Here is a 23,483-nt window from a genome sequence, read left to right as displayed (position 1 = left end):
GGGTAACAGAGTAGCAGGGGGTGGCAGAAAATTAAGTGGCCTGATGTGGTAAAAAAGTTTGAAGGGATAAACTTGTCGCACTTAGCACAGGACCAAGATAATTGGAGAATTGGTAGGCTGGTGATGATGATGATTACCCCAAGAGAAGAAAGAATAGGGGGTGGGATTGTTAATCTGTAAAGAAATAGCAGGGAAAGTGGACGAGATTTTCAGCATTAGGGAGAGAGTCGCGCTTGTTGTGACCAACCTAAACAAGTGATAGAGGATAATGATAGTACACGCCTATGCACCAAACATGTTTATGATGATGAAGCTGTAGATAGCTTCTTCGAGGACCTCGAATCAGCAACAAAAGTGGCAACAGCGCAGTTCACTATTGTTATGGCCGAATTTAACGAGAAGATCGGCAAGAAGCAAGTGGGTAAAGATAAGTGGGAACCTTTGCAATAGAGAATCGCAACAGCCGAGCAAATAGACTGGTGTGATTTGCAGCGAGAAATATCCTGAACACATTCTTCTATAAATGAAGGAATGGCGAATTGACATGGAAACGTTCCGATGGTACAACCAAAAACGAAATTGACTTCGTTTCATTGCTTGGCAGAGTTTCGCGTGAACGCGTACATTTTGTGGCAACAGCAGCTAAAAAAATGCGGTGTTCGATTGTATGGGGCGTCATGATTCGTGAATGAGAATGCTTCTGCTGGGTTCAAGTAACTTCTCTATTCATCACCCAGCCCTCCAAGTGCTCGAGGTTGCCGAAAGTACACATGGACACAGAAAGCTGAAGCGAGACCGCTCACTTGACCTACGTCTGCGCTTTTTTCCAATCGTCGCCAGTTTGCATAATCGGGATGGGCTAGCGGTTACGTCGAAATGCCCGACTGGAGTCCGGAGAGTTGAACGAAGTCAGGAATTCTTAGCGTAAGTTACCGCGTAATGAAGACCATTAGGCCTACGAAGGAAGCCAGTAGGTCACTAAGAAAGAAGGAACGAAGTCATACTATTCGTCGCGTTAGCCAACTGTGGGTGCGCCAGGCCTGTGCAACACAAACGAATCAGCACGGTGTGAAGCCGCCGCATGTTGGCTGACATTGTAACAGATGGTACACCAAATACATTTATATATATATATATATATATATATATATATATATATATATATATATTTATTTGGAAATGAGGGGCTCACCCGCCGCGGTGGCTCAGTGGCTAAGGCGTTGCGCTGCTGAGCACGAGGTCGCGGGTTCGATTCCCGGCCGCGGCGGCCGCTTTTCTGATGGAGGTGAAAAGCGAAAACGCCCGTGTGTACGAGATTTCGGCGCACGTTAAAGATCCCCAGGTGGTCAAAATTAATCCGGAGCCCTCCACTACGGCGCGCCTCATCGCCTGCGTTGCGTCGGCGCGTTAAACCCTACAATCAATCAATCGAAATGAGGGGCTCGTTAGGAAAAACAGAAAGAAATGCCGGCAGTCTCCAATGCCAAAGAAGGCATAGGGGAATGGTTAGACTATTTTTTGCCGCTAGTGACGTTACATTATTATGTTTTATTAATTTCGTGATAAAGAAAGAAAGAAAAACACGCACCCAAAGTGGGGACCGAACCCACGCCTTTCGATTAGATCTCGAATGCCTTACGAATTCGGCCATCTGGGCACTCCGTTCTCCTTCACTTTCTGGGGTATTTATTTTACTACAACTGTATCTGACGCTTGAGGGTGGTAGCCAGCGCCATTCAGACTACACGGGGAGAAGGGGACCTTCTTTTTCAACCGCCGAGGCGTGACGCGAACGTCTACAGCATGTCATAAGCGGGTAACTGGCGGGAAACCCTCTTATGCTACTTTGGCATTAAGGCTGCCGGAACCGAGGCCCTCGCTAAGCTTTCGCACGACAATAGGGTTTGGAAATGAGGGGCTCGTTAGGAAATACAGAAAGAAATGCCGGCAGTCTACAACGCCTAAGAAGGCATAGGGGAATCGTTAGAGTATTTTTTACCGTTAGTGACGTTACATTAATATTTTTTGTTTTTTTATTAGCGAGGGCCTCGGTTGTGGCAGCCTTAATGCCAAGGTAGCATATGAGGGTTTCCCGCAAGTTACCCGCTTATGACAGGCTGTAAACGTTCGCGTCACGCCCCAGGGGTTGAAAAAGAACGTCCCCTTCTCCCAATGTAGTCTGAGTAGCGCTGGCTACCACCCTCAAGCGTCAGATACAGTTGTAGTAAATATAAATACCCCAGAAAGTGAAGGAGAACACAGTCGCTCAGATGGCCGAATTGGTAAGGCACTCGAGATCTAATGGAAAGGCGTGGGTTCGGTCCCCACTTTGGGCGTGTGTTTTTCTTTCTTTCTTTCTGCGTAAATTATTAAAAAATATATATATCTTCACTAACGGTCCAAAATTGTCTAACCATTCCCCTATGCCTCCTTTGACGTTGTGGACTCCGGAATTTCTTTCTGTATAAAAATATATATACTTATATATATATATATATATATATATATATATATATATATATATATATATATATATATATATATATATATATATATAGATATGGTCTTGAAGTAGAGTCCTTAGTTGCTGCAGGAACACGCACAAAGTAGAAGTACGCTCTTCGGAGACTTTATTTCCAACGTTTCGACCTGAGACAGGACTTCCTCAGGAAGACCTGTCTCTGGTCGAAACGTTGGAAATAAAGTCTCTGAAGAGCGTACTTCTACTTTCTGTATATATATATATATATATACATATATATATATATATATATATATATATATATATATATATATATATATATATATTTATATATATATATATATATATATATATATATATATATATATATATATATATATATATATATATATATCTATATATATATAGATATATATATATATATATATATAGATATATATATTGCAAAGCGGTTTATTGGAAGGAAGACAGAGTCCCCTGGACAGGGATCCTGAGGCAAAACCATCCAAGGTGAACCAGCCAGAGGATTCGACTCGCGCCGCGCGATCACGCACTGGTGATGACAGCAGTTGATCTGTGCTACATGCTCAATCGGGGATTGACCGGTGGGTGAAGAGGGATTGGACGGTGAGAGCACTTCAAGCAATCCCCATTACAATTGCCCCCGGTGAAGCAGGAGCCATCCTGACGATTTACGGCGGTGAAACGACTGCGGGGTCGTAGTAGGGCTTCAAGCGACTGACGTGGACGGTTTCGCTGCCACGACAGCGAAGGTCTGTAGAGGGCGTCAGTGGTTCTACTGTGTAGTTCACAGGAGAAGTACACTTGAGGACACGGTAGGGGCCGTGATATTTCGACAGCAGTTCGTATGATAGACACGGTGTTGTAGCGGCGACCCGCAGGCACACAAGGTCGCCAGCACGAAAGGAAGATGAGGCGTGGTCGTTGTCGTGAAGATGTTTCTGGCGACCCTGGTCATTTGTTGTCAGTGAGCGGGCGAGCTAGCGGCACTCTTCGGCTTGTCGGGTTATGTCCGAAGTAGGGTGGCACTCAGAAGAATCGGGGCTGTGCGGCAGTATTGTATCCATTGTACAAGACGGCTCGCGTCCATAGAGAAGAAAAAGTGGTGAAAAGCTAGTAGCGGTCTGTGCGGCGGTGTTCTAAGCAAACGTTACAAAAGGTAGCACCACATCCCAATTTGAATATTCACGAGCGACGTACATGGTGAGCATGTCTCCGAGTGCGCGGTTGAATCTCTCGGTCAGGCCGTTCGTCTGTGGGTGGTATGCGGACGTAGTGCGATGAACAATTCTGCACTGAGCGAGGAGGGATCCAACAACCTCAGAGAGGAATACGCGCTCTCTTTCGCTGAGTAATTCGCGGGGTACACCATGCCGCAAGACAAGGGACCTCAAGACAAACCCAGCAACATCACGCGTAGTAGCGCCTGGCAGCGCTGCGGTTTCGGCGTAGCGGGTTAGGTAGTCTACTGCAACAATAGTCCATCGGTTGCCTGAAGGAGTGCATGGCAAGGGGCCGTACAGGTCGATGCCGACACGATCGTAAGGACGAAGAGGACATGAAAAAGGCTGCAGAGGGCCGGCTGGTTGCGGTGCAGGCGTCTTGCGGCGCTGACAGTCAGTGCATGCACGAATGTATTTGCGCACGAAGCTGTACATTCCCCGCCAATAGTATCGTTGGCGGAGGCGAGTGTACGTTTTAAGAAGTCCAGCGTGAGTGGTTCAGGGATCAGCATGGTAAGCAGCGCATACATCCGCACCTAAACTGCGCGGAATTACAAGAAGCCACTTCCGACCATCGGGCATATAATTGCGGCGATAGAGAAGGTGGTCATCCCGTATGGCGAAGTGGGCGGCTTGGCATCGAAGAGCCCTGGGCCGCGTAGGAGTCGGTGTAGTGGAGAGAAACTCGATGATCTTCGCAATCCATCAATCCCTGCGCTGCCGGGAAGCTATGTCGGTGAAGGTCAATGACGCTACCAGCGTATCGGTTCCCGCAAGACGTTCCGGGTTGCCAGGCAGCGGAGAGCGAGACAGTGCATCCGCATCAGAGTGCTTGCGGCCGGATCTATAAACAACTCGAATATCATACTCCTGCAGGCGGAGCGCCCAACGAGCAAGACGTCCCATAGGGTCTTTGAGGGACGACAGTCAGCACAGCGAGTGATGCTCGGTTACCACGTCAAAAGGGTGGCCGTAGAGATAGGGTCGAAATTTGGAAAGAGCCCAGAAGATGGCAAGACATTCTTTCTCGGTAACCGAATAGTTTTGTTCAGCTTTTGCAAGAGTCCGGCAAGCGTACGTGACGACGTACTCTTCGTAGTTAGGCTTGCGTTGAGAGAGCACCGCACCGAGTCCTGCGCCGCTGGCATCAGTATGGAATTCAGTAGAGGCGTTCGGATCGTAGTGCCGCAGTATGGGTGGCGAAATCAACAGACGCCGCAAGGTTGTAAACGCTTGATCACACTCGTGGGACCACAAGGGCAGGTCATTGTCACGACCGAGGAGCTTGGTCAGTGGCGCTATGATAGACGTGAAATTTCGCACGAAGCGCCGAAATTATGAGCACAGCCCAATGAAGCTGCGGAGGGCTTTCATTGACGTCGGTTTGGGAAAGTCGGCGACAGCATGGAGCTTCTCGGGACCTGGTAGGATGGCATCCTTCGACATGACATGGCCGAGAATAGTCAGTGTGCGAGCGCCAAAGCGACACTTTTTAAGGTTCAGTTGGAGCCCTGCAGCTGTTAGGCATGTCAATATTTGGTGCAGACGGGTCAGGTGAGTCTGAAAATCCGAAGAAAACACGACGACATCGTCTAGGTAACAGAGACATGTCCGCCATTTGAGACCACACAAGATATTATCCATCATTCTTTCGAACGTGGTGGGCGCGTTACATAGGCCAAACGGCATTACATTAAACTCATATAGGCCGTCTGGCATGACAAAAGCTGTTTTTGGTCGATCAGACTCAGCAACTGGGACCTGCCAATAACCGGAGCACAAATCAAGGCTGGGGAAGTATTCAGCGCCGTGCAGACAATCCAGGGCATCATCTATTCGAGGCAGGGGATAAACGTCTTTCCAGGTGACCTTGTTAAGGCGGCGATTGTCAACACAGAATCGGAGGGACCCATCTTTTTTCGTTACTAGCACCACAGGCGACAACCAGGGGCTTTGAGAAGGTCGGATGACGCTACGTCGGAGCATATCATCAACATGCTCACTAATCACGCGACGTTCCGATGCCGACACCCTATTGGGCCACTGTCGCAACGGTATGTGGGTACCTGTGTTATTGTGATGGGCGACCGTGGATGTTCTGCCCAAAGGAGCTTGCTTGCAGTCAAAGGAAGGCTGAAACTTCCTAACAAGAGCCAGAAGGTCTTTCGTTGCGGGGGTTCTAAATCGGAAGCGATGGACTTCTGGAAGATGTCGTCAGAGGTGGGCGTATCGGTTGGACCAATCGCATTCAGCGAATGTAGCTGCTGTGAAGGTGCGTTGTCGGAAACGTCGAGGCTGAAGACGGATTCGGCAGGTTCAATATTGCCGACAGTTTCACCACGAAGCAAGCTGAAAGGACGGGTCGTCTGGTTGCAAACAAACATCGGGGTCCGGCCAGATAGGAGTGTCAGCACAGCAAACGGAAGCGGCAAACCCTTGCGAGCAACGAAAACGTTTGATGGCGTTAATAAAACAGGTCCACCCACCATAGTACTGCCGGAAAGGCGACGAGAACTGAGCTTTGCGGCGGGATATCCATGTCTTCGTCTACGGCCAGCTTTTCCCCGTTGGTAGAGGAATCGTTCGGGGTCGGAGCGTCATTTTGCGAACAGAATTCGACTTGGGCGGGGGCGCAGTCAATTACGGCGTTCTAGTTTGACAAAAAGTCCCACCCAAGAATAACGTCGTGTGAGCACATGGGCAAGACGGCGAACTCAATCGTGTAGAGAATATTTTAAATGGCGACCCGAGCAGTACACGCAGCCAAAGGTGCAACATGTTCTAAGCTTGCAGTTTGTAGAGAAAGTCCAAGAAGTGGCGTCGTGACTTTCTTCAGCGACCGACATAGTTTAGCACTGATGACCGACACGGCTGCTCCGGTATCAAGAAGCGCCAGCGCAGGTAATCCACCTATTAACACGTCAATTACATTTTGCGGAGGTAGGTGAGGGCTTCGGTATTTTGACGGGTACGCAGTTCGTGCCTCAGGAAGTGCGCGAATCAGTTTCCTTTTGGAGTGGGGGCGTAGTGGCGGCGCATGGTGGATAGGGAGCGGCTACGGGGTGACGGTGATCGGCGGCCTTCGAAGATCTGACGGTCAGCGGAAAACGAGGTGGGAGGTGGTCCGGAGGACACGTTATGATGTGGTGGTCATGCGGCGAAGGCGGACGTCTGGGGCACACGAGGAGATGAAGCGAAACGGCGGCAGTAACGGGCAACGGGACCGGGGCAGCAGCAAGAAAAACATGTAGGCCGGTTGTCGGGAGTGCGCCATGGATTACCGTACGGCAATAGCTGGTGGTCTGGTCGGTGGAAACTGTGGAGCGGGCTGCAAAGTGGGAAGGGCCACTGCTGGTATCGCTGGCCGAAACGACCGGAAAGATGGGTGCACTGGCTGTGCGAGACAGTCAGCGTACGTCATTGGCATGACTGCTGGAGCTGCAGCGACTGTAGCTGTGAGCGTCGCCGCGACTGTAGCTGCCACCTGCGGAACGGCCAGGGGTGCGACCGCTGCGGTAGCGACGTTAGCAGGCGGGAGGGCCTCGGCAACCTGTTCGCGGATGGTCGCCTGCAGAGAAGAACGCAGGCTGGACGAAGCCTGCTCAGTAAACGGCACCAGCGATAGCTGACGTGCTACCTCCTCGCGGACAAATTCTTTGACTTTCGCCTCGAGCTGCAATTGGTTCGAAGAGAACCTGAGGCTCGAGAGAGATTCCGTCGTCGGCAATGAATGGCGAACGAAGGTCCTTTGCCGGCGCAGTTTCTCAAAACTTTGGCACAGGCCAATCACTTCAGTCTCGTTTCGAGGGTTCGTAGACACAAGCATGTGGAACGTGTCGTCGTCTACTCCTTTCATGATGTGTTTGATTTTGTCATCATCGGACATGGACGAGTTGACGCGCCGACAAAAATCCACAACGTCTTCAATGTAGCAGGTGAAATTCTCTTCCGGTTGTTGCGCCCGTGTACGCAGGCGTTGTTCAGCGTGCAGTTTCCGTACGGCGGGTCGATCAAAGTCACGAGTCAAGTTGTTCTTGAAGTCAGACCAGGTCTTGATGGTCGCTCCGTTGTTGTTGTACCACAAGATCGCGGGTTTTTCTAGGGAAAATGCGACGTTGTGCAGCTTGGTAGCGTCGTCCCATTTGTTGTAAGCGCTAACTCGCTCGTAAGAAGGCAACCAATCTTCAACGTCATAGTCACCTTTACCGCTGAAAAATGGCGGGTCGCGCTGACGGAGCGCCCCAGCGCAGATGACTGATGGCACGTGCGGAGGTGGTTGGTCGGCAGCGGCCTTGCGAGTGACTGGCATTGGTAGCTTCCGGCTGCGGAGTTCCAGGCTGTACGACGGTTCACCTCAAAACCCGGCTCCTCCACCAATTGCAAAGGGGTTTATTGGAAGGAAGACAAAGTCCGCTGGACAGGGATCAGGAGGCAAAACCGTCCAAGGTGAACCAGCCAGAGGATTCAACTCGAGCCGCGCGATCATGCACCGGTGATGACAGCCGTTGATCCGTGCTACATGCTCATTCGGGGATTGATGATTGGACGGCGAGAGCACTGCAAGCAATCTCCATTACAATATATATATATATATATATAAGAGAAGAAAAACTTCCAACAAGGTAAAAGCACGATTGTGGCCTACGTTTCAGCAAAGAGAACTTGCTTTCCTCAGGGCAGCCAATCAGGCAACCAGGCCCTGAGGAAAGCAAGTTCTCTTTGCTGAAACGTAGGCCCCAATCGTGCTTTTACCTTGTTCGAAGTTGTGTTCTCTACCATCTTCAAAGTTTATATATATATATATATATATATATATATTGTGAGCAACTGCGACACCGGTAGGCAGGTTGATGGAGCGTGGCGAGTGAGCCAGAGAAGAAGAAACCGTCTTTAGGTGGCCCATGGTGACCGTAGTAGTTGCTAAGAGAGTTTTTAGGAAAAATGGAGGTGAGCTATCCGAGCAGCAATTTGAATGTCCACAGAGGAACCCCCAACAGTATGTATGGGTTGCGAACATGAGTATAAATAAACGGAAGTTGAAAAAGGAGCTTTTTTTTGAACAGTGATACGAGAAACCCGTAGATCCTGCAGTCACAAAGGAGCACAAACTCGCGAGAACGAAGAATTGTTTACCTTGCTTCTCGAAGTGGAGGTGGCTCCAGTTTAGAGCAAACATCCAGAAGCTGCTAAAAAATCGCTCCGCCTTGCAACAGAAGCAGGCGTGTCCAAAACAATTCTTCATTCCACCTGGACTGATGAACGTTCCCATTCGTTCAACCAGTCATTCCTACTCATGGACCCGTATAGCGAGACCTGACCAGCAAGAACCCAAGAACTGTTGTGTTTTACACCGATTTCATCATGCCCAGACAGATACCAGACACTGCGGGAAAAGAAGATTAGTTGGTTTTCGATGAGGCCGAGCCGTCTCAAGCTTCACGGCCAGCGCTGCTGGAAATACAGAAAGAAAGAGAAGGGGCAGAACTGATCGGCTTCTGATGGCATGAAAAAACAAATAACTGGATGACTTCACGCGCACGAGTGCTAAATTACGAGTCCATACCCCAGTATTAGTAAGCTTCGACTTGCCACAATCTGTTTATGCGAGTCACTCCAACTGCATCACCTGACATTTCGGCGCTTTGTGAATAAGTGGGATTTCTCATCTTACGGTGTGATTTTTTCGAAAGTGCGTTGCGTGCCCCCAGCTTTCTTAAGGGGGCAGCCCTGTGATAAGATAGAGGACAACGGTGGGAGCTTTGTCAGCCAACGCTCTTACGAAGAGAAACTTCATTGAAATACGATGACGGACCATTGCAATCGGTATTAGTGGGAATGCACCGGAGGAAGGAAGAGATTGAAGAGACAGTGGCGGGGGTAAAATCAGGGGCGGATTCCGAGGGGCAAGGTTTTAAGGGCTGCCTGCTATATGGGGTAGCCGTGTTCTCCCAAGGCCTTTGAGGAGGACACCCCGAATCCCATCCAGGTTGCGGAGCTAGCAATATCTACCTGCTGGTCGACTGCCGCGCAGTGAATCGCTGGCATAGGCGGAGCAACGCGGTGTTACCGAGCCAGGCTGCGGCGCCGGCAGGTCTACGGCCTTCTTGTAGGCCGTGCAATAAAATCGCTGGCATCTACTGTGCGACGTGGTGTTTCCGTGACGAACCACCAACAGCTGCCTCATCGAAGATATTTAGGCACCGCATCATGCGCGCCACCACACTTGAGACGTTTTTTGACTAGCGGTTTCGGAACTGCACTTGGACGCGTTAATTTTCCGATTTTTGCAAAACTTTGTGTTCGGAGTATAAAGGCGAATTTAGCATTCTGTATGTCTGAGGAGCTAACGATATGAAGGTACAGTACCTTCATATCGTTAGCTCGTCTCGTCGAGATAAATGTTTGTGTCCATGGTCATAGAGTGTATCAAGCACATACCTCGCGTGTGCGATGCAAGTCTGAAGTGCTAGCACTAATACCACAACAATAAGTCTCATTCTGACTGTATATAAAGCCTTTTTCTCAACCTTGGCCGGAGTATTTACGCCTACTTATGCTGCCATCCCCGGTTGCCTATTTCTGCGTGTACGGGTTGTTCGGTGAGGGGACATGCGGACATGCACGGACATCAGCACCTTATCCTTGTACCGATGACATACCAGTTGTGGTGGGGTGGATTTAAACATCGGAGGTTCATGGCTCAATGCGCCCTGCTAGCTCTCCTCCGTAATCGGACGGTTCGGATCTAGGTTTTGAGTTGCACAGACAATAAGATGCCTACGACTGGGCAGCGAAAGGTACACCCACGTGTGTGCCCGCCAGAATAAAGGGCGAAGCGTTCGAGGTCTTAACTCGCAAATGTGACGGATGCATGTCGTCCGCATGTCGTTCGCACAACTGGAAGAAGCGTCAGCCCGAACAGAAGGGTGGATGGGTACGAAAGCAACAAAAAGCTGCTGCTGCCACCGCAGTCACCGCCTCAAGCTCCAGCTGGTCGAGTAGCTGCAAATCTGTCATGGGATAAACAGCAGCTGGCTGCTTGGAATGATGACGTGGGTCGATATCACTTGCTCAGTTTTAATGGCTTTCTGAGCAACCTGTTCAACGGGCTCTTTCACTTCTAAGCAACCGCTCATCACCATTTGCCAGTTTTTGACGGCACGGGTTAAGAGGGGGTGAACAGGAGGTGGCACGCGCAGCTTAAGGTTTTCGGCCCTTACTGATGAGATGCCTGTTGTATTGGCGTGAGGTTTAAACGTGGTTATGAAACGGCGCAATGCGACCGGTCAGGTGTACTCAGAGGTTTAGTGGAAAGGGTTGGATTGTTAGACAATCAGTAAGGTGTCAACGTTGCGGGACACAAAAAAGACCGCTCTACGTTTGTCTGCTACGATAAAGGTCGGGTCTTTACAAATTTTATCTATGGAATTGGCCATGGAGTATGCTTACTTGTATAATAAAAACAAACAAGTTATTCCCATACACTCCGTGAAAGGCGTGCAGTTTCGCAGGTCATCCATTTTCACAAAGTGTAAGCGCACAAATTTTGTTGATTCATTTTTACATAAATGAATTCGAAAATCTTTGAGTAGTCCCGGTATAACACAAGTTTTACTGGGACTAATTTTTTTAGAAGTTAAGTTTTAGGAGTTACAGTTGTCAGCAGGGCGGTGTAGTAATGCTGCTTTTGCACCGGTTATTCCGTGGCTACACGGGTTTGTACCATGTCTGCACACCTGGCACTTCAAGCATGGGGGCGGATTGGGTTCGTAGGGACATACTGCACATCTTAAATGTAGTTATATTTAGGAAGTGTGGAGCTGTGCAGATAAAGAGAATGTGTTTTGTTGGGATTGCTGAAAAATCTAGTCTGATATCGTGAAATTCACTGTCCTAATAGCCTAATTGTTCTAGCCTTCCAGGAGGATCCCACTGCTGTCCGAAATCAGATATGCCTTGGAGATGGCACCCCGAGAGCTCCAAATGCTGCGGTGGGGTGTGACCTCAATCTCTAGAACAAACATTCAGCGTTTGAGGAGGTCTTGCTTATTTACCCCTCATAAGATTTCTCCAGTACTCAGAATTCTTGCGAGGCTTGACTGACCGATTATGCTTTCCAGATATATTTCCATTACGATCGCTGATTGTGAGGAAAGATGCATTTTTTACTTTATCAGCATTTATTGTGAATAAACGTGAGTAGGTTAGTGGCTTTGGAAAAGTGATGGTTGGCAGGGGTGGAAATGAGTTTTCTGTGCCCCTATTTTAGTGGTCCGAACAATGGGCTAACAAAAATCGTGATACACCCTACACCACGACCGAAATAGGAGGGAACGAGTAGTGCATGCTCAACTAGGAATACCCTAATTACATGCAAAGTCATAGAGCCCTCTGCCTGATCAGCAGACAAGCAGCCTATCGGCTGGTCTTTTAACTGGGCTATGAAAGCCAACTTTCCAGGCTTCTTCCCCACACCTTTGCACATAGTCTCTGCTGGTAACAGCTTAAGTAGGCGGTCCCGGAGATCGTGGTGTTTCTCCTCACCGTCACTATGAATACTGTAGAAGTGACAACTGGGCTAGTTAATGTTGGATTTGGAACATCGTGATGGTAGCGCACTTACACGCGTACACACAGAAAACCGTCTCTTTTTTAGTGTCCCTGTGTAAGTGGGCTGCCATCAAGATGTTCCAAACCATTATTACTCCCGGTGCTTCGTGCAGGGTTTATAACGAACTGAGCTTCCTCCGCAGCAAAATATGCAATGAGTTCATTGAACTTTATTTCCGGCATACCCTAATCGCTCTGACGCTTTCAATCGATGAGCAACCGCCTCTTTTGCACTGGACGGGTGAATGAACAACTGGAGTAGGGCGATTAGAATTGTGTTGTCCTATCTCTGTAAAGAGCATCCACCTTCAATGAAACGATCGGCTATCGGTTAGGTGAATTCAAGAGGCGATTGTACATCTCTATCGTTTTCTTGTTTTCTAGTTTTCTGGCCAACACTGTACACATGTGCCTAGTATTTCGGGCATTTTCTCGCTCTTTCGCCGCTACGATATTCACAGTTAACACTTCAAGTGTCGATTAGGTGACCGACAAGTAGATATCTTCGCACATACAGTCGCTGCTCCTTGTGTATGAGCTCATACAGATAATGCAGCCACCTTCAAAGCGTTCCTAGTCCTGCGTGGGGGAGTATACGTTTGCAGCCTTATCGGGAAGGGTCTTACCTTTGCCGTTTATTGAAGATTTTAAACAAAGCCCACGTGCAAAAAGATATTCTCAATTCCACCATACAGTTCTCGTACGTATCAAGTAAAACACTTTTTCCCAGATTTACCACCAGATGTATTGAGAAATATCCACCCACTTTAACAATTCAGCTTCAACCAAAATTTGCACACACACTGGTGGTCAAGTTAGAAAGTCGATATGCCCGAGGAAGACGGAGAGAGGATTGATACTTTATCTCAGTCAGCTTTCGCTTTCCTTCACACCAAAACTGTTCTTTTAAACAACAGGAACACCTCCAAATTGTTTACCTTGCGAGCCACAACCGTCAATATTTGCAGAAGAAACCATTAGCTGCAGCTGCAGCCCATGTTGCGTTATGCAGAGATTCTTTGCAAACACCCCTCTTTATTACAAGAATACTACTAATGGGTGGTCTGACCTTATGATCTAATTCACGGGGATGAAGAGTGCTTGCTTAGTCATATCGTTGACCGGACTGTGTCTGCTGAGTGCGAAAGACTCACGAGGACAGTGTCTGGCGGACTTGTTAGACACTGCAGAACACAGGTGGCTTCATCCTTTGTTTCAGTTGACCATCAAATGTCTCAGCTTCAAACGACCGGAGCGTCTTCAATGAATTAGTTTATATTATGCAGGGGTGTCTTGTTTAGCCTAAACGTCCGCGCGGAAGTCTCGAATTGTTTTTTTTCTGTACCACAGCCCCTTTGCTCCCCATAGTTCCTGCTGACTTAAAGACGTGCTGAAAGATTGTCACTTTGGAGTCTCTTGGACGCACGATTGTTGCCACGGGCGCAGTAAATTCTGTGCCCTCTGCTACTCTGTACGACCGTACACCACAGCGTGTGACTTTTGCCGGTTCTAATGATGACTCGTACACTTTCAGCAGGCCTTTTGACCTAATAAAGGTTCCACGAAAACCTCCTGAATGTGTAAGATTAGACCTTTATGGTCTTTTTTTGAACTTTCCTGGCCTTTTGTTGTTGGGGCCCCTTCCTGAAACAGCTCCATTACTGTTGCTATCTATGGTACGACGCTCTGCGACGTTACAGGAAACGTTCCAGAATTGGTGACAGGGACTTCGCCAATCGCTTATGACGTTGCCGAGGAGCACGGGTTAATGTCGCACACCAGAAGCATGCGTGGAGAGTATAAAAAGGATGGAATTCTGGTGAAATCCTGTGAAAACACTGAACGGAAAAGGGTAGAGCCATAATTACTTCTCTGAGTGGTTTTTAGTAGCTCAGGATTTCCCGTTTCTTACGCAAGCACCTGATGTCGCTTAGCATTGCCTGTTGCGTAACAGTACGTTAGTCCACTGAAGGAAGTTTTTTAAAGAACCATCACTACCTTCGGCGCCCCGAGCTCTGCGTCCTCGGCGTATGTATTTAGTGGGAGCAAATTAGGCTGATTAAAAAGCACAAAAACAACCTAGCAACATTATACAGAATGGCCAAAAGACCCATTCCTTGATGTTTTTTGCCTCCAGGTTAACATTAGGAAGTAGTAATATTGTGCTCAAGACAAATATGAATGGGGCAGTATAAAGTACAAAGAAAGTATTTTGCAGTAAATATTTTTTGAATAAAGTGCATAGTTTTTATCGTATTTTTGTCATTTGGAAAGAGGTGTATAATTTGTATTTTGAGCGTAACACCTAGCGTTACACCTCCTTACATTTGGAATGAGCGAGCTATACGGCGTTGCTACTCTACATGGTAAAAGCTGCAGTTCTCGTCTGGATGTGGGAGGAGGAATGCCGTTCACAAAAAAGTGGAACCCCCTTTGATGGCACTTTTGTCTTAGGCAATTGGTTGTCTTTTGTTGTTCGATTAGGGAATAAAAACGTAGTTTTATACTTTAAAATAGTTTTAAACGTGATGTTTGAATTTTATCCTTTTTGCGATGTTATGTTCTTTTGCATATTGCGGTATTTAATTGCAAATATCGCAAATTTTTTTATTGCTTTTAGTTTCGAAAATTATGTTGATGTCTTTATTATTTTCTCAGTAAATCTCTTGATTTGCAGCAGACAGAAGCGCGCTGCTTCTGCCGATGATTGGCATCGGTACCACTTACGAAAACAATAATATTTTGCGTGTGCACAGGCGTGTGTGAGTGGTTGTTTGAACCGCCCATAATACCCTACGCAGTAGTGGTACTCTAGCATCATGGGCTCCGATTTGAGACATCAGCAACAAGAAAACCCTGCCTCTAGAGCTAAAAAATGCATGATTTAAAAGTTGAAGGTGCACTCATCTATTTTATTTCGAGCAGGCTTTTGTATATATTTGGTAGGTGTTTCGGCCACACAGTGCATTGAACACACCGAAACAAGCCGGAGTGTAGTAAGGGCCTTGACGGTTTCCCTTCATTCGAATCTCACAAATGATCCACCTTTCATATTTCCCTGAAAAAAGAAAACGGTTTTGCATATCAGATATAATTTGGCACCCTACCTACTTAAATAATAAGCCGCACCAAATCAGTACTTATATTAAATAAAACTTACCATTCGATACTCCCGCAACTTCGCAAAGGTGGTGTCTTCCCAGGGTAGACATTTTTTACGTTGAAGAAGTACTATTACACTTCACTAAAGCACCGTAGAGAGCTAAGGTCGTGTCGGTTTTCTCCGAACATTCGGACAATTGCGAGAGTTGTAGGTGCTAAAAATTTGTTAAAATTTCTGATAATGCAAGAAACATTCGATGTCCTTTTAGGTGCTATTTTCATGTGAGTTTGCGACGTCAGAATATTGTCAGAAAAATATTCTGCGAGATACGTTCCTCTCCCTCATCAAAAGAAAGAGAGAGGCAGCGGTACATTATAGGCCACTGCGGCCTCAATAGCTACATTTAGGTGTCGCTTTCTTTCAGGCCGACGTTCTATGACCACTACAGGCTGTATCAGTGAGTCTCGGAACCTATTCCTATTCCTGCATGGCGCAAATCATAGTGCAGACTTACTAAAAGGATCGGCGCACAACCCTTCCGAAATTAAAATGAAGAGTACAACTCATGGCGTGGCGATTATTTTACCTTGCACGATCACCACCAAGGCGTAAATTTCTACCTTTTCTAACGTCGGTGCATACCACTTCTGCCTCACACTTTTTCGTGACAATAGCTCAGCTGACCGTATATATATATATATAGATATAAAGGCTTTTCGCCTTCTATGGAATTTTGTGATTTTCAAAGTCACGGTGTCAGCTGAAGTCCAGGCGGCAATCCGAACCCACAAAAACGCTGCCAAGGGCTACTAATCGATAAAATGTTTGGGCAAATTATTTGGCTGTTTGCGACAAATAATGACCTGTGCCTACGCCTCAGCACTGCTGTGGCCTACGGACTAAAGCCTAGAATAGATGATGTTTGTCCAAAGCGTGTAAACAAAATTTTTCTGAAAAGTTCTCTAATCATGGCTCAAAACATAAATGTCCTTACATCGTTTTACCTCTTCTTGCGTACTAATGTGCCCAAGATTTCGTGGGTTAGTCAGGGCATATTTCTGTGAGCATGGCACATTCAGTCAATGCCTTTATAAAAATGGGCAGGGGTAAGTCTGATTTCGGTCGCACAAACTTTGATCCTTTTCGCTGAAAACTTGCCTGGGTGGCCTCCATCTGTAGATATACTTTCGGGCGTGTTCGGTACTCACAGACCATACTCCTCTTATGTAAAAATTGGTATACCCCGTACAACGTAGCACCACGACGGAAGTTACTCCGAAGCCGGATGTTACTCCGCGCGGCCTAAGTAGTGCGTTAATGGGAATATTTTGAACATAGCTGGAATCGTTTCCGTAATTGTTTTACTTAATATGCTTATAAACTACTGCAGCAATGACAAACAAACAATGTGAAAAAAAGTGGATGATATTTTGAACTCATTGCCATCTTCTTTCAAACCGCGCGGGCGTGTTGAGATTCCGGCCCGTCGCTTGACGGAGTCACACCCTACATAAGCTATTGCTGTTATTACCTTCCTCCCGAGCACAGGAGATGAATGATACCAATCGAAATGAAAGAAAAAGAGTGTGTATGTATCTGCAAGGCACTGCTCTGCCGTGAATGCTAAGATCAAGTTTGTGCAAGAAGCTTCCTCCTTAGACCGTGTAGCTTATCTTCTACGGCGGCACCTGCATGCTTAAACGTAAAGCAATAGAGCTCAGAGAAGAATTTGGGATGTCTTCTCCCACTTATTAAGACTGAAGTTATTCTCACGCTCTTTCCAATGGCAAAACACTTGACCATGCGACGACTAGCTTTTATTTTCAAAATTTGTAAGGTACGACAGTTAAAGCAAGAACAATAAGGGTTATCTTTAGCGGTCGTGTGCTCGGACTTCTGTTGGCTGCCCTATATAGTTACAAGCACGGTTAAGTATTTGCTGCCGTGATTCGCACACACCGTCAATACTTATTGTAATCGATCGCAAGTGATTATGTGAAGTGAACTAGACAGAACCTGGCATTCAAAAGTAAGGGATGGTCTCGTGGAATTCTTTGCCAGGCAAACAATTACCATGGCTATTTTGTCATTAACTAGCTTCAATTTGGTGAAGAATATAAAGCTTTGGAAGTGTACGTAGGAGCCCATGATACAGAAATCGCAGGGGGCACTACACTAGTACTTATATCAATAGGCTTCCTTCTTGTCCTTTTCACCACATTGCTTTATGACCAGCTTTTCATTACATGGGGTTAAAAGGCACACTCATTTGGCAGCGGTCTCTTAATTTAAACTTTTAGACCACATTTGCTGCCAAATATTTATGATAACGTGAAAAAAGTCAAACAGGTTATATGGACAGGTTTTCTTACCCTTTAGGTAAACATTGCTTTCTTTATAACCATATTTGCACAATATTTACACCCATAAATCCAAAATTTACATTCCTCATGGAAAGCCGTAAGGTCTTGCTTCCTGAACCAAAAAGGCACGCGAAAACTAAATGGAAGAGGATTTCCTATCACAGAAGATTTCTCTTAGCTACCAGAATATAAAACAAAACTGTACAAATTTGCCAATACGACAGAATATACCAAGTTGTGACTTTGGGTCCTGTAGCGGCGGCGCGATGCTCAGAAAGAGGAGCAACACGTCTTCATGGAATGTAGCTTTAATGGAATCTACTAAAAAACTGGGCGCGAGCTTGCGCAGCCACGAGAGCGTGCGACAGCTCGTGAGAAGCAGAATGAAATGGTGGTGTTTAGCGTCGTCTGTCACAATGGTGGTGAAGTGGAAGTCACGACAGTCTCCCCCGCCGACAGATGACGATAGGTAGCTTCCACAGTGTAGAGTATATCGGCACGGAACAGTTGACGCATGGCTAACGTACGATGCTGGACCTGACGATGCTATTGTGTCCACCGATGAAATTTTAAACAGTTGTCTTGGACGCTCGGTTGTACCGAGTAGCCTACTGTCTTTCTTAAATAAGTTTGCGTTTTTCTTGGTTACAGATGAAATTTCCTAGAATCGACGCTCTAGCTTCCACAGAGCACTTTCTCCGCTATCGGTGTTTATAGCGTCGGACTTGTTACACATTAGAAACAGTCCTCTGCATTTAGCAAGCCAGGCTCACCTCGTGGAGTTCGGAGTGACAGGGGTTTCTAGACCAAGGAAGTTCACTGTAAACGGAAACTTTTGTTTGTAGGTGTCGAATCTCCATTAAATGCGGGGTTGTGCAGCCTGATTTTGGGGTTTTACTCCGCGAAGAGTTTTGCGTTTCAACGTTTGTTCTCATGTTCCGCGTGTGGGGCTAGGGTTTAGGACGAAAAGGTCATGAAGCGAGGCCCCAGCACTCTTAGGGTTCCGGAAGGCGAACAGAAGGTTTTTTCGGCAACGTCATTCTCTGTTCTAAGGTTGCAACTACAACAGGGTCGTTGCTGGCCGGTTTACAAAAGTTCGTTCACGCTTCTTCGACAACGTCTGTTTTCTTGTTCTGTATCGGTTCTTTATTATTTATTAGTGTCGGCTCCTATGTGCGGTTCGTGCGTACATATCGCGTATTGTGTAGGTCGGTCTGCTAGTGGATGGCGGATTTCGCCGGGTTGAAAGTGGTGCTTCTAAGTCGCCGTCATGAGTACCGGGGTTCAAGTAGCTCCAAAGGGCACCAGAGCCATTTTTCACACGCGGAAGTCGGGAAGTGGATGGTCTGGTTATGGTGAGTTCCACTTGTCTTTCGCGTGCAGTTTTGTTCGGAATTCGGCAGCACCAAATCACTGCCAGTCACTCGTCTCTCTTGGGTATTGATTCCAATGCTTTCAACGTCCAAGAAAGGAGGGAAGCGTTTCGTGACTACTCCATCTTCGTTGGAGGAGCACAGCACAACAGCACTGCCCACTGAATGGTGTCGGCTGCAGCAGGCAGTGGACCTTTAACATTCCATTCTAGTTTGGTCACTACAGCCTTTGGTCACTAGTTTAGTAACTAAAGCCGAAACTACTGAAGCATTATGAAGGAGGCAGTTCAAGATAGGACAGTCCGATAAATGTCTGGTTATTAGGATTACTACTTAAGCATAACCGAACCATGTGCTCTCCCAAGCGCAACTACTGAAGCATTTTGAATGAGGCCGTTTAAAATGGGACAGTCCCGTAAATGTCTGGTAACTGCTATTACTACTGAAGCATAACCCAGCCTTAAGAGCAATATTAACTTTAAGCACCAACCACTTGCCACGAAATTTTCACGCTGCATTAATAAATGCATTAACATCACCCAAATAAACACATTTCTGTTGAAGGACGCACATATCGATCAAACAGATTACTCAACCGAATTAATTTCTTCCGCATGTATGGGTAGACACATTCTTTTAAGACATGCTAATTGTTTCGGGCCATCAGGTTGCGGAACGATCTTCCCCATAAACTGGCGTGTCACAGCGATTGACGTTTCCACCGTAACAAAATACGCTTTTATTTCAAGTAATAACTTTGTGTTTCCATATTTGTACTTGTATGTATCTGGCATATTTAGCGCCCTGACACGAATAATCAATGGTTTTATCCTAGTATTTTTGCGGTTCATTTTTTTTTGGTTTTACCCCGTCTGAAAACTGTTCGAAATTTCTGCAAGCCCTCTTATAACATCGGCTGTTTATAATGCCCGCCTTTGTTGCAATTTTTGTGACAGTTACTGTACACTTTTCGAAGTTTTCTAGTACTATGAAATGCTTCTTTTTGGTGTTCAGTCAAGAAGTGTGAAGCTCGCTAATATATATTTAGTTTTTAATGCTACGCCACTTACTATAGCGCCAGCTTTATTTGCGATTTTCACACATTACTTATTGTACTCGCTACAACGTGTGATTAACCACCCAACTGAACGCCCTATGCAAGGTCCTGTAAGGTACTCCAAATAATAAAAATAAACAGCCACAGTGTAGAGCAATGAAAGGTCAATTTAGGAAACACGGTTTTCGCACACAAGGCACTGCACAAAATTTCCTTGTGGCAGCCCTGTAGAAGCCTAAACGCACAATTAAATACGAAGCTTTGCATGTGGAAAACAAATATGGCGGTTTTTTCCGGATGTTCAAAGGGGTTTCAGGACTGATCACACCTCCATGTTCAATAACATAAAGTCGCATTTGATATGCATTGTCGGCATTAAGAAGTTGTTTTTCTAACAAGGGACGCTCGCGTTATTGAAAGAGTTTAAAAGTGCAAAAAAACGAAACAATTTACAAAAAATAATAAAAGATCACAAATAAGAAAATAGTTAACTTACAATGCTTATATTCCTGGGAGAGTGGGGCATCGTTAAAAGTCAGAAAGACGCCACACAACTGCTGATCATCTTCGTAGACCACTTGCTCTGTAAATTCATTTTGCCGTGCTGCAATAGAACAAAATGGCATCATTTGAATAACCAAATTAGCGGAGCCTGTTTCTGTACACAAGTTTGCCATATTTGTGTGAAGCACCCGTGGCGTCAGTTCATAAGTTTTTAGGAAGATAACCCCTTTGCAGAAAAAGAAAGGGACTGGGCCATGCGGGCTACAGTGATGGGCCACAATGGCGGTGTGCAGGGTCTACACAAAAGTATTTTAGGGCGTATAAAGTGGAATGAAAAGCAACAAGCCTCAGCCTGCACCACTGGCCTATAACAGGCTTAATCCAAGTGGTAAAATAAACGAAATGGCTTGAGCAAAAGGTAACTTTATCACCAGATGGCAAAAAGGTAAAAATACACAGCAGGCACGCACAACCATACAGCGCAGCCGTTAGTTTTGATTACCACAGCAATGGTCCGTAAATCGGAAGTAACGCGTGCAGACTGCCACTGAAAAATAGGATTTCTTTAAGTTTGAGATCTTTGCAGGGGTTTGCTCGTCCTCGATGAGTAATTAAATTTTCAGGAATAGACGAAACCACGTTAGCAAAAAGCAGAATCAACCATCAAATAGAACACGTTTTGCGTAAAAGAAAAGCCACTATTTGACTTCAACATCTCTGGATTTGTTATACCTAACACGTGTTCTAGGTTCACATTTTTTTGCAGGAATATATTGAGTTTCATAGATACCCGAGACGCCCATTAGGTTTTGCTACTATTACGTCCCAGCGCAATCTTTTTCTTACAAAGATCCTCGCAATTCCAACTATATAGTAAGCAGCGCGTAAACCCTAATGTTTGTGGAAACCTCGCATTCAAACGAAACAATATTTTCCAAACATCTACTCAACGTTTGCTTAGAGAAGTTGAGAATAGCGTATAGTAATGTTATTTTCAGATTGATTTAGGACAACGTATTTAAACTTCGCGCCTGCGCCTACACTTGCCAAAACAAATAAACTGGCGAAGTAAAAAGGTATTTTTCCCAATTCGGAAGGTCATTTTTGAATATACATTACCTGACCCACTTATTTGCATAATTGTAGGTCCATAAGGATATGATGTTGAAAACCGTCCCGAGTCGGTGTCTACAAACGTGCCTTTCAGCATTTGTTGCCTTTGTGGAAGAAAAAAACAGACCTTAAAAGTTTTCTGCGCATCACTACTGCGACATAATAAATTACGGACAACTTACCCTAGCCCGGATACGTTTCTGGTGAACATCACCTCTTTGTATACCTCGTAAAGCGGGTGGTCCACTTTGCAGAAGGTGTTAGGAGCTGTTCCAACGTATGTCCATATGTACCGAGTGAAATTATAAAACTGCAAAAAAGGAACATCTGCTATTACTACAAATGATTGTGATATTTTGCAAACTAGCATAGAATGCTCAAAACAATTTTTTTTATATTTTGTTTGCTCTTTGGACTGCAAAAAAGGCGTAACGCCTACGATTTTGACATTCTAGAAAGGCGTTTTCTTGTCTACGTCCTTTTAACGTTATCGTTGCGAAAACTTCCACAATGTTGAGAGTGCTTTACGGGTTACAACGTAGAATTATCGATTGTCGCGAAAGTTTTGAAAAATCGCAGGTGATGCGCGTACTCTGACGAGCCTAACCGCTTTTCTTGAAAAACATGGTACTACCAGGATTCTTACGTACTTCTGGAAGTAACAAGCTTGCCCGGTTCCTTCTGTTTTTTTCTAGTTTAGTGTAGTTTTCTTCCTCAAAGAGAAGTTATATAATATATATAATAATATATTATATATATTCCGCAAATACATTGTTTTGAACAAAAAAATGTTTCAGTTTAATATTTTGAGCCGTTTAAAAGCTTCGAGAGATATAGATGTCGATAAGAATTTGCTGGAAAATGCGAAGCGAATTTTCCAAATATTGGACGCCCCCTAATCTGAAGCAAGCAAATCTTTACCAGTTTTTACTGCCGAACATTTCAGGGGTCTTACTGTCTGGGCACAGCACGCCTTCTGTGAAGTTGCTTATGTAGCGGTGAAATATCGTAAAAACCTCATAAATATTGGTAGAGCTATCGTAAAGCTGATGGCCTCAAAAATGTTCGCCGACTATTTTGAGATTTTGTTTTGGAAATTTTAGCTTTGGTCACCACATAGTATACAATGACGGGCAAGAAAAACGGCACAAAAAATTGAAAATTGCACAGAAGTGTGCACGAATGGTCAGTTCGTAACGTAAAGCATTCGCAAATACCTCCCGCAGGTCCACGATAGGAAAGAAGTCGTATCCAGCTAGTGCATCGTGAGGGAAAACAGTGACAGCGAAAAAGATTCGTACTATCATTGAAAGCTTCATGTTTGTGACAAGGAAAGCGTTTGTCCAAGACAGCTTATACCTCTTCAGCCTCACAAAATAAAAAGATCCAAGTCGTCCTTGTGAACCTAACAAAAGCGCCGTTTTCGAACTGAGTCTGCGTCAAGCCATTGCCTACGCTGCAGCAGACACCGAATTACTGCGCTTATGTGGCCTTCCATGGTGGGGTAAGGCCACATTCACTTCTCCAGAACAAGACATGAAATGGACTGGTAGCAGCGGCTGGTCTATAAAATGGTACAGAAGAATGCTCTTACGGCACGTAAATATGACTAAAAAAATATCATTTGGGATTAT

General features: G+C 45.8%; 1 protein-coding gene across 2 annotated transcripts; it reads right to left on the bottom strand.

Moving 5' to 3' along the window:
* Positions 1 to 15,227: 15,227 nt before the first annotated feature.
* Positions 15,228 to 23,209, bottom strand: LOC144142223 (uncharacterized). 2 transcript variants are annotated; one of them, XM_077673581.1, is made up of 5 exons: positions 23,067 to 23,209; positions 22,032 to 22,159; positions 21,856 to 21,953; positions 20,729 to 20,836; positions 15,228 to 15,394 (listed from the first exon to the last, which is right to left on the bottom strand). In XM_077673581.1, the coding sequence occupies exons 1-5, from the start codon at positions 23,166 to 23,168 to the stop codon at positions 15,249 to 15,251; spliced, it is 582 nt and encodes a 193-aa protein (XP_077529707.1). In that variant the 5' UTR covers positions 23,169 to 23,209; the 3' UTR covers positions 15,228 to 15,248. The 2 variants fall into 2 exon arrangements, 1 of the variants encoding a protein (XP_077529707.1); XR_013316898.1 differs by lacking the exon at positions 21,856 to 21,953.
* Positions 23,210 to 23,483: the final 274 nt, after the last annotated feature.

The sequence above is a fragment of the Haemaphysalis longicornis genome, unplaced genomic scaffold (assembly GCF_048455015.1).
Source record: "Haemaphysalis longicornis isolate Haplotype H1 unplaced genomic scaffold, Haemaphysalis longicornis Haplotype H1 scaffold_6, whole genome shotgun sequence".
Taxonomy (NCBI): domain Eukaryota; kingdom Metazoa; phylum Arthropoda; class Arachnida; order Ixodida; family Ixodidae; genus Haemaphysalis; species Haemaphysalis longicornis.
This window is presented reverse-complemented; position numbering and strand designations above follow the sequence as displayed.

Bases quoted from the DNA above. Each gene is read 5' to 3' on its own strand.
- LOC144142223 (XM_077673581.1), bottom strand. From the start codon at position 23,168: ATGAAGCTTTCAATGATAGTACGAATCTTTTTCGCTGTCACTGTTTTC. The intron at 21,954-22,031 runs GTAAGTTGTCCG...TCTTCCACAAAG, and splicing joins AGAAACGTATCCGGGCTAGG to GCAACAAATGCTGAAAGGCA. The intron at 15,395-20,728 runs GTAAGTTAACTA...TTCTTTTTTCAG, and splicing joins CTCCCAGGAATATAAGCATT to GGAAATATGAAAGGTGGATC.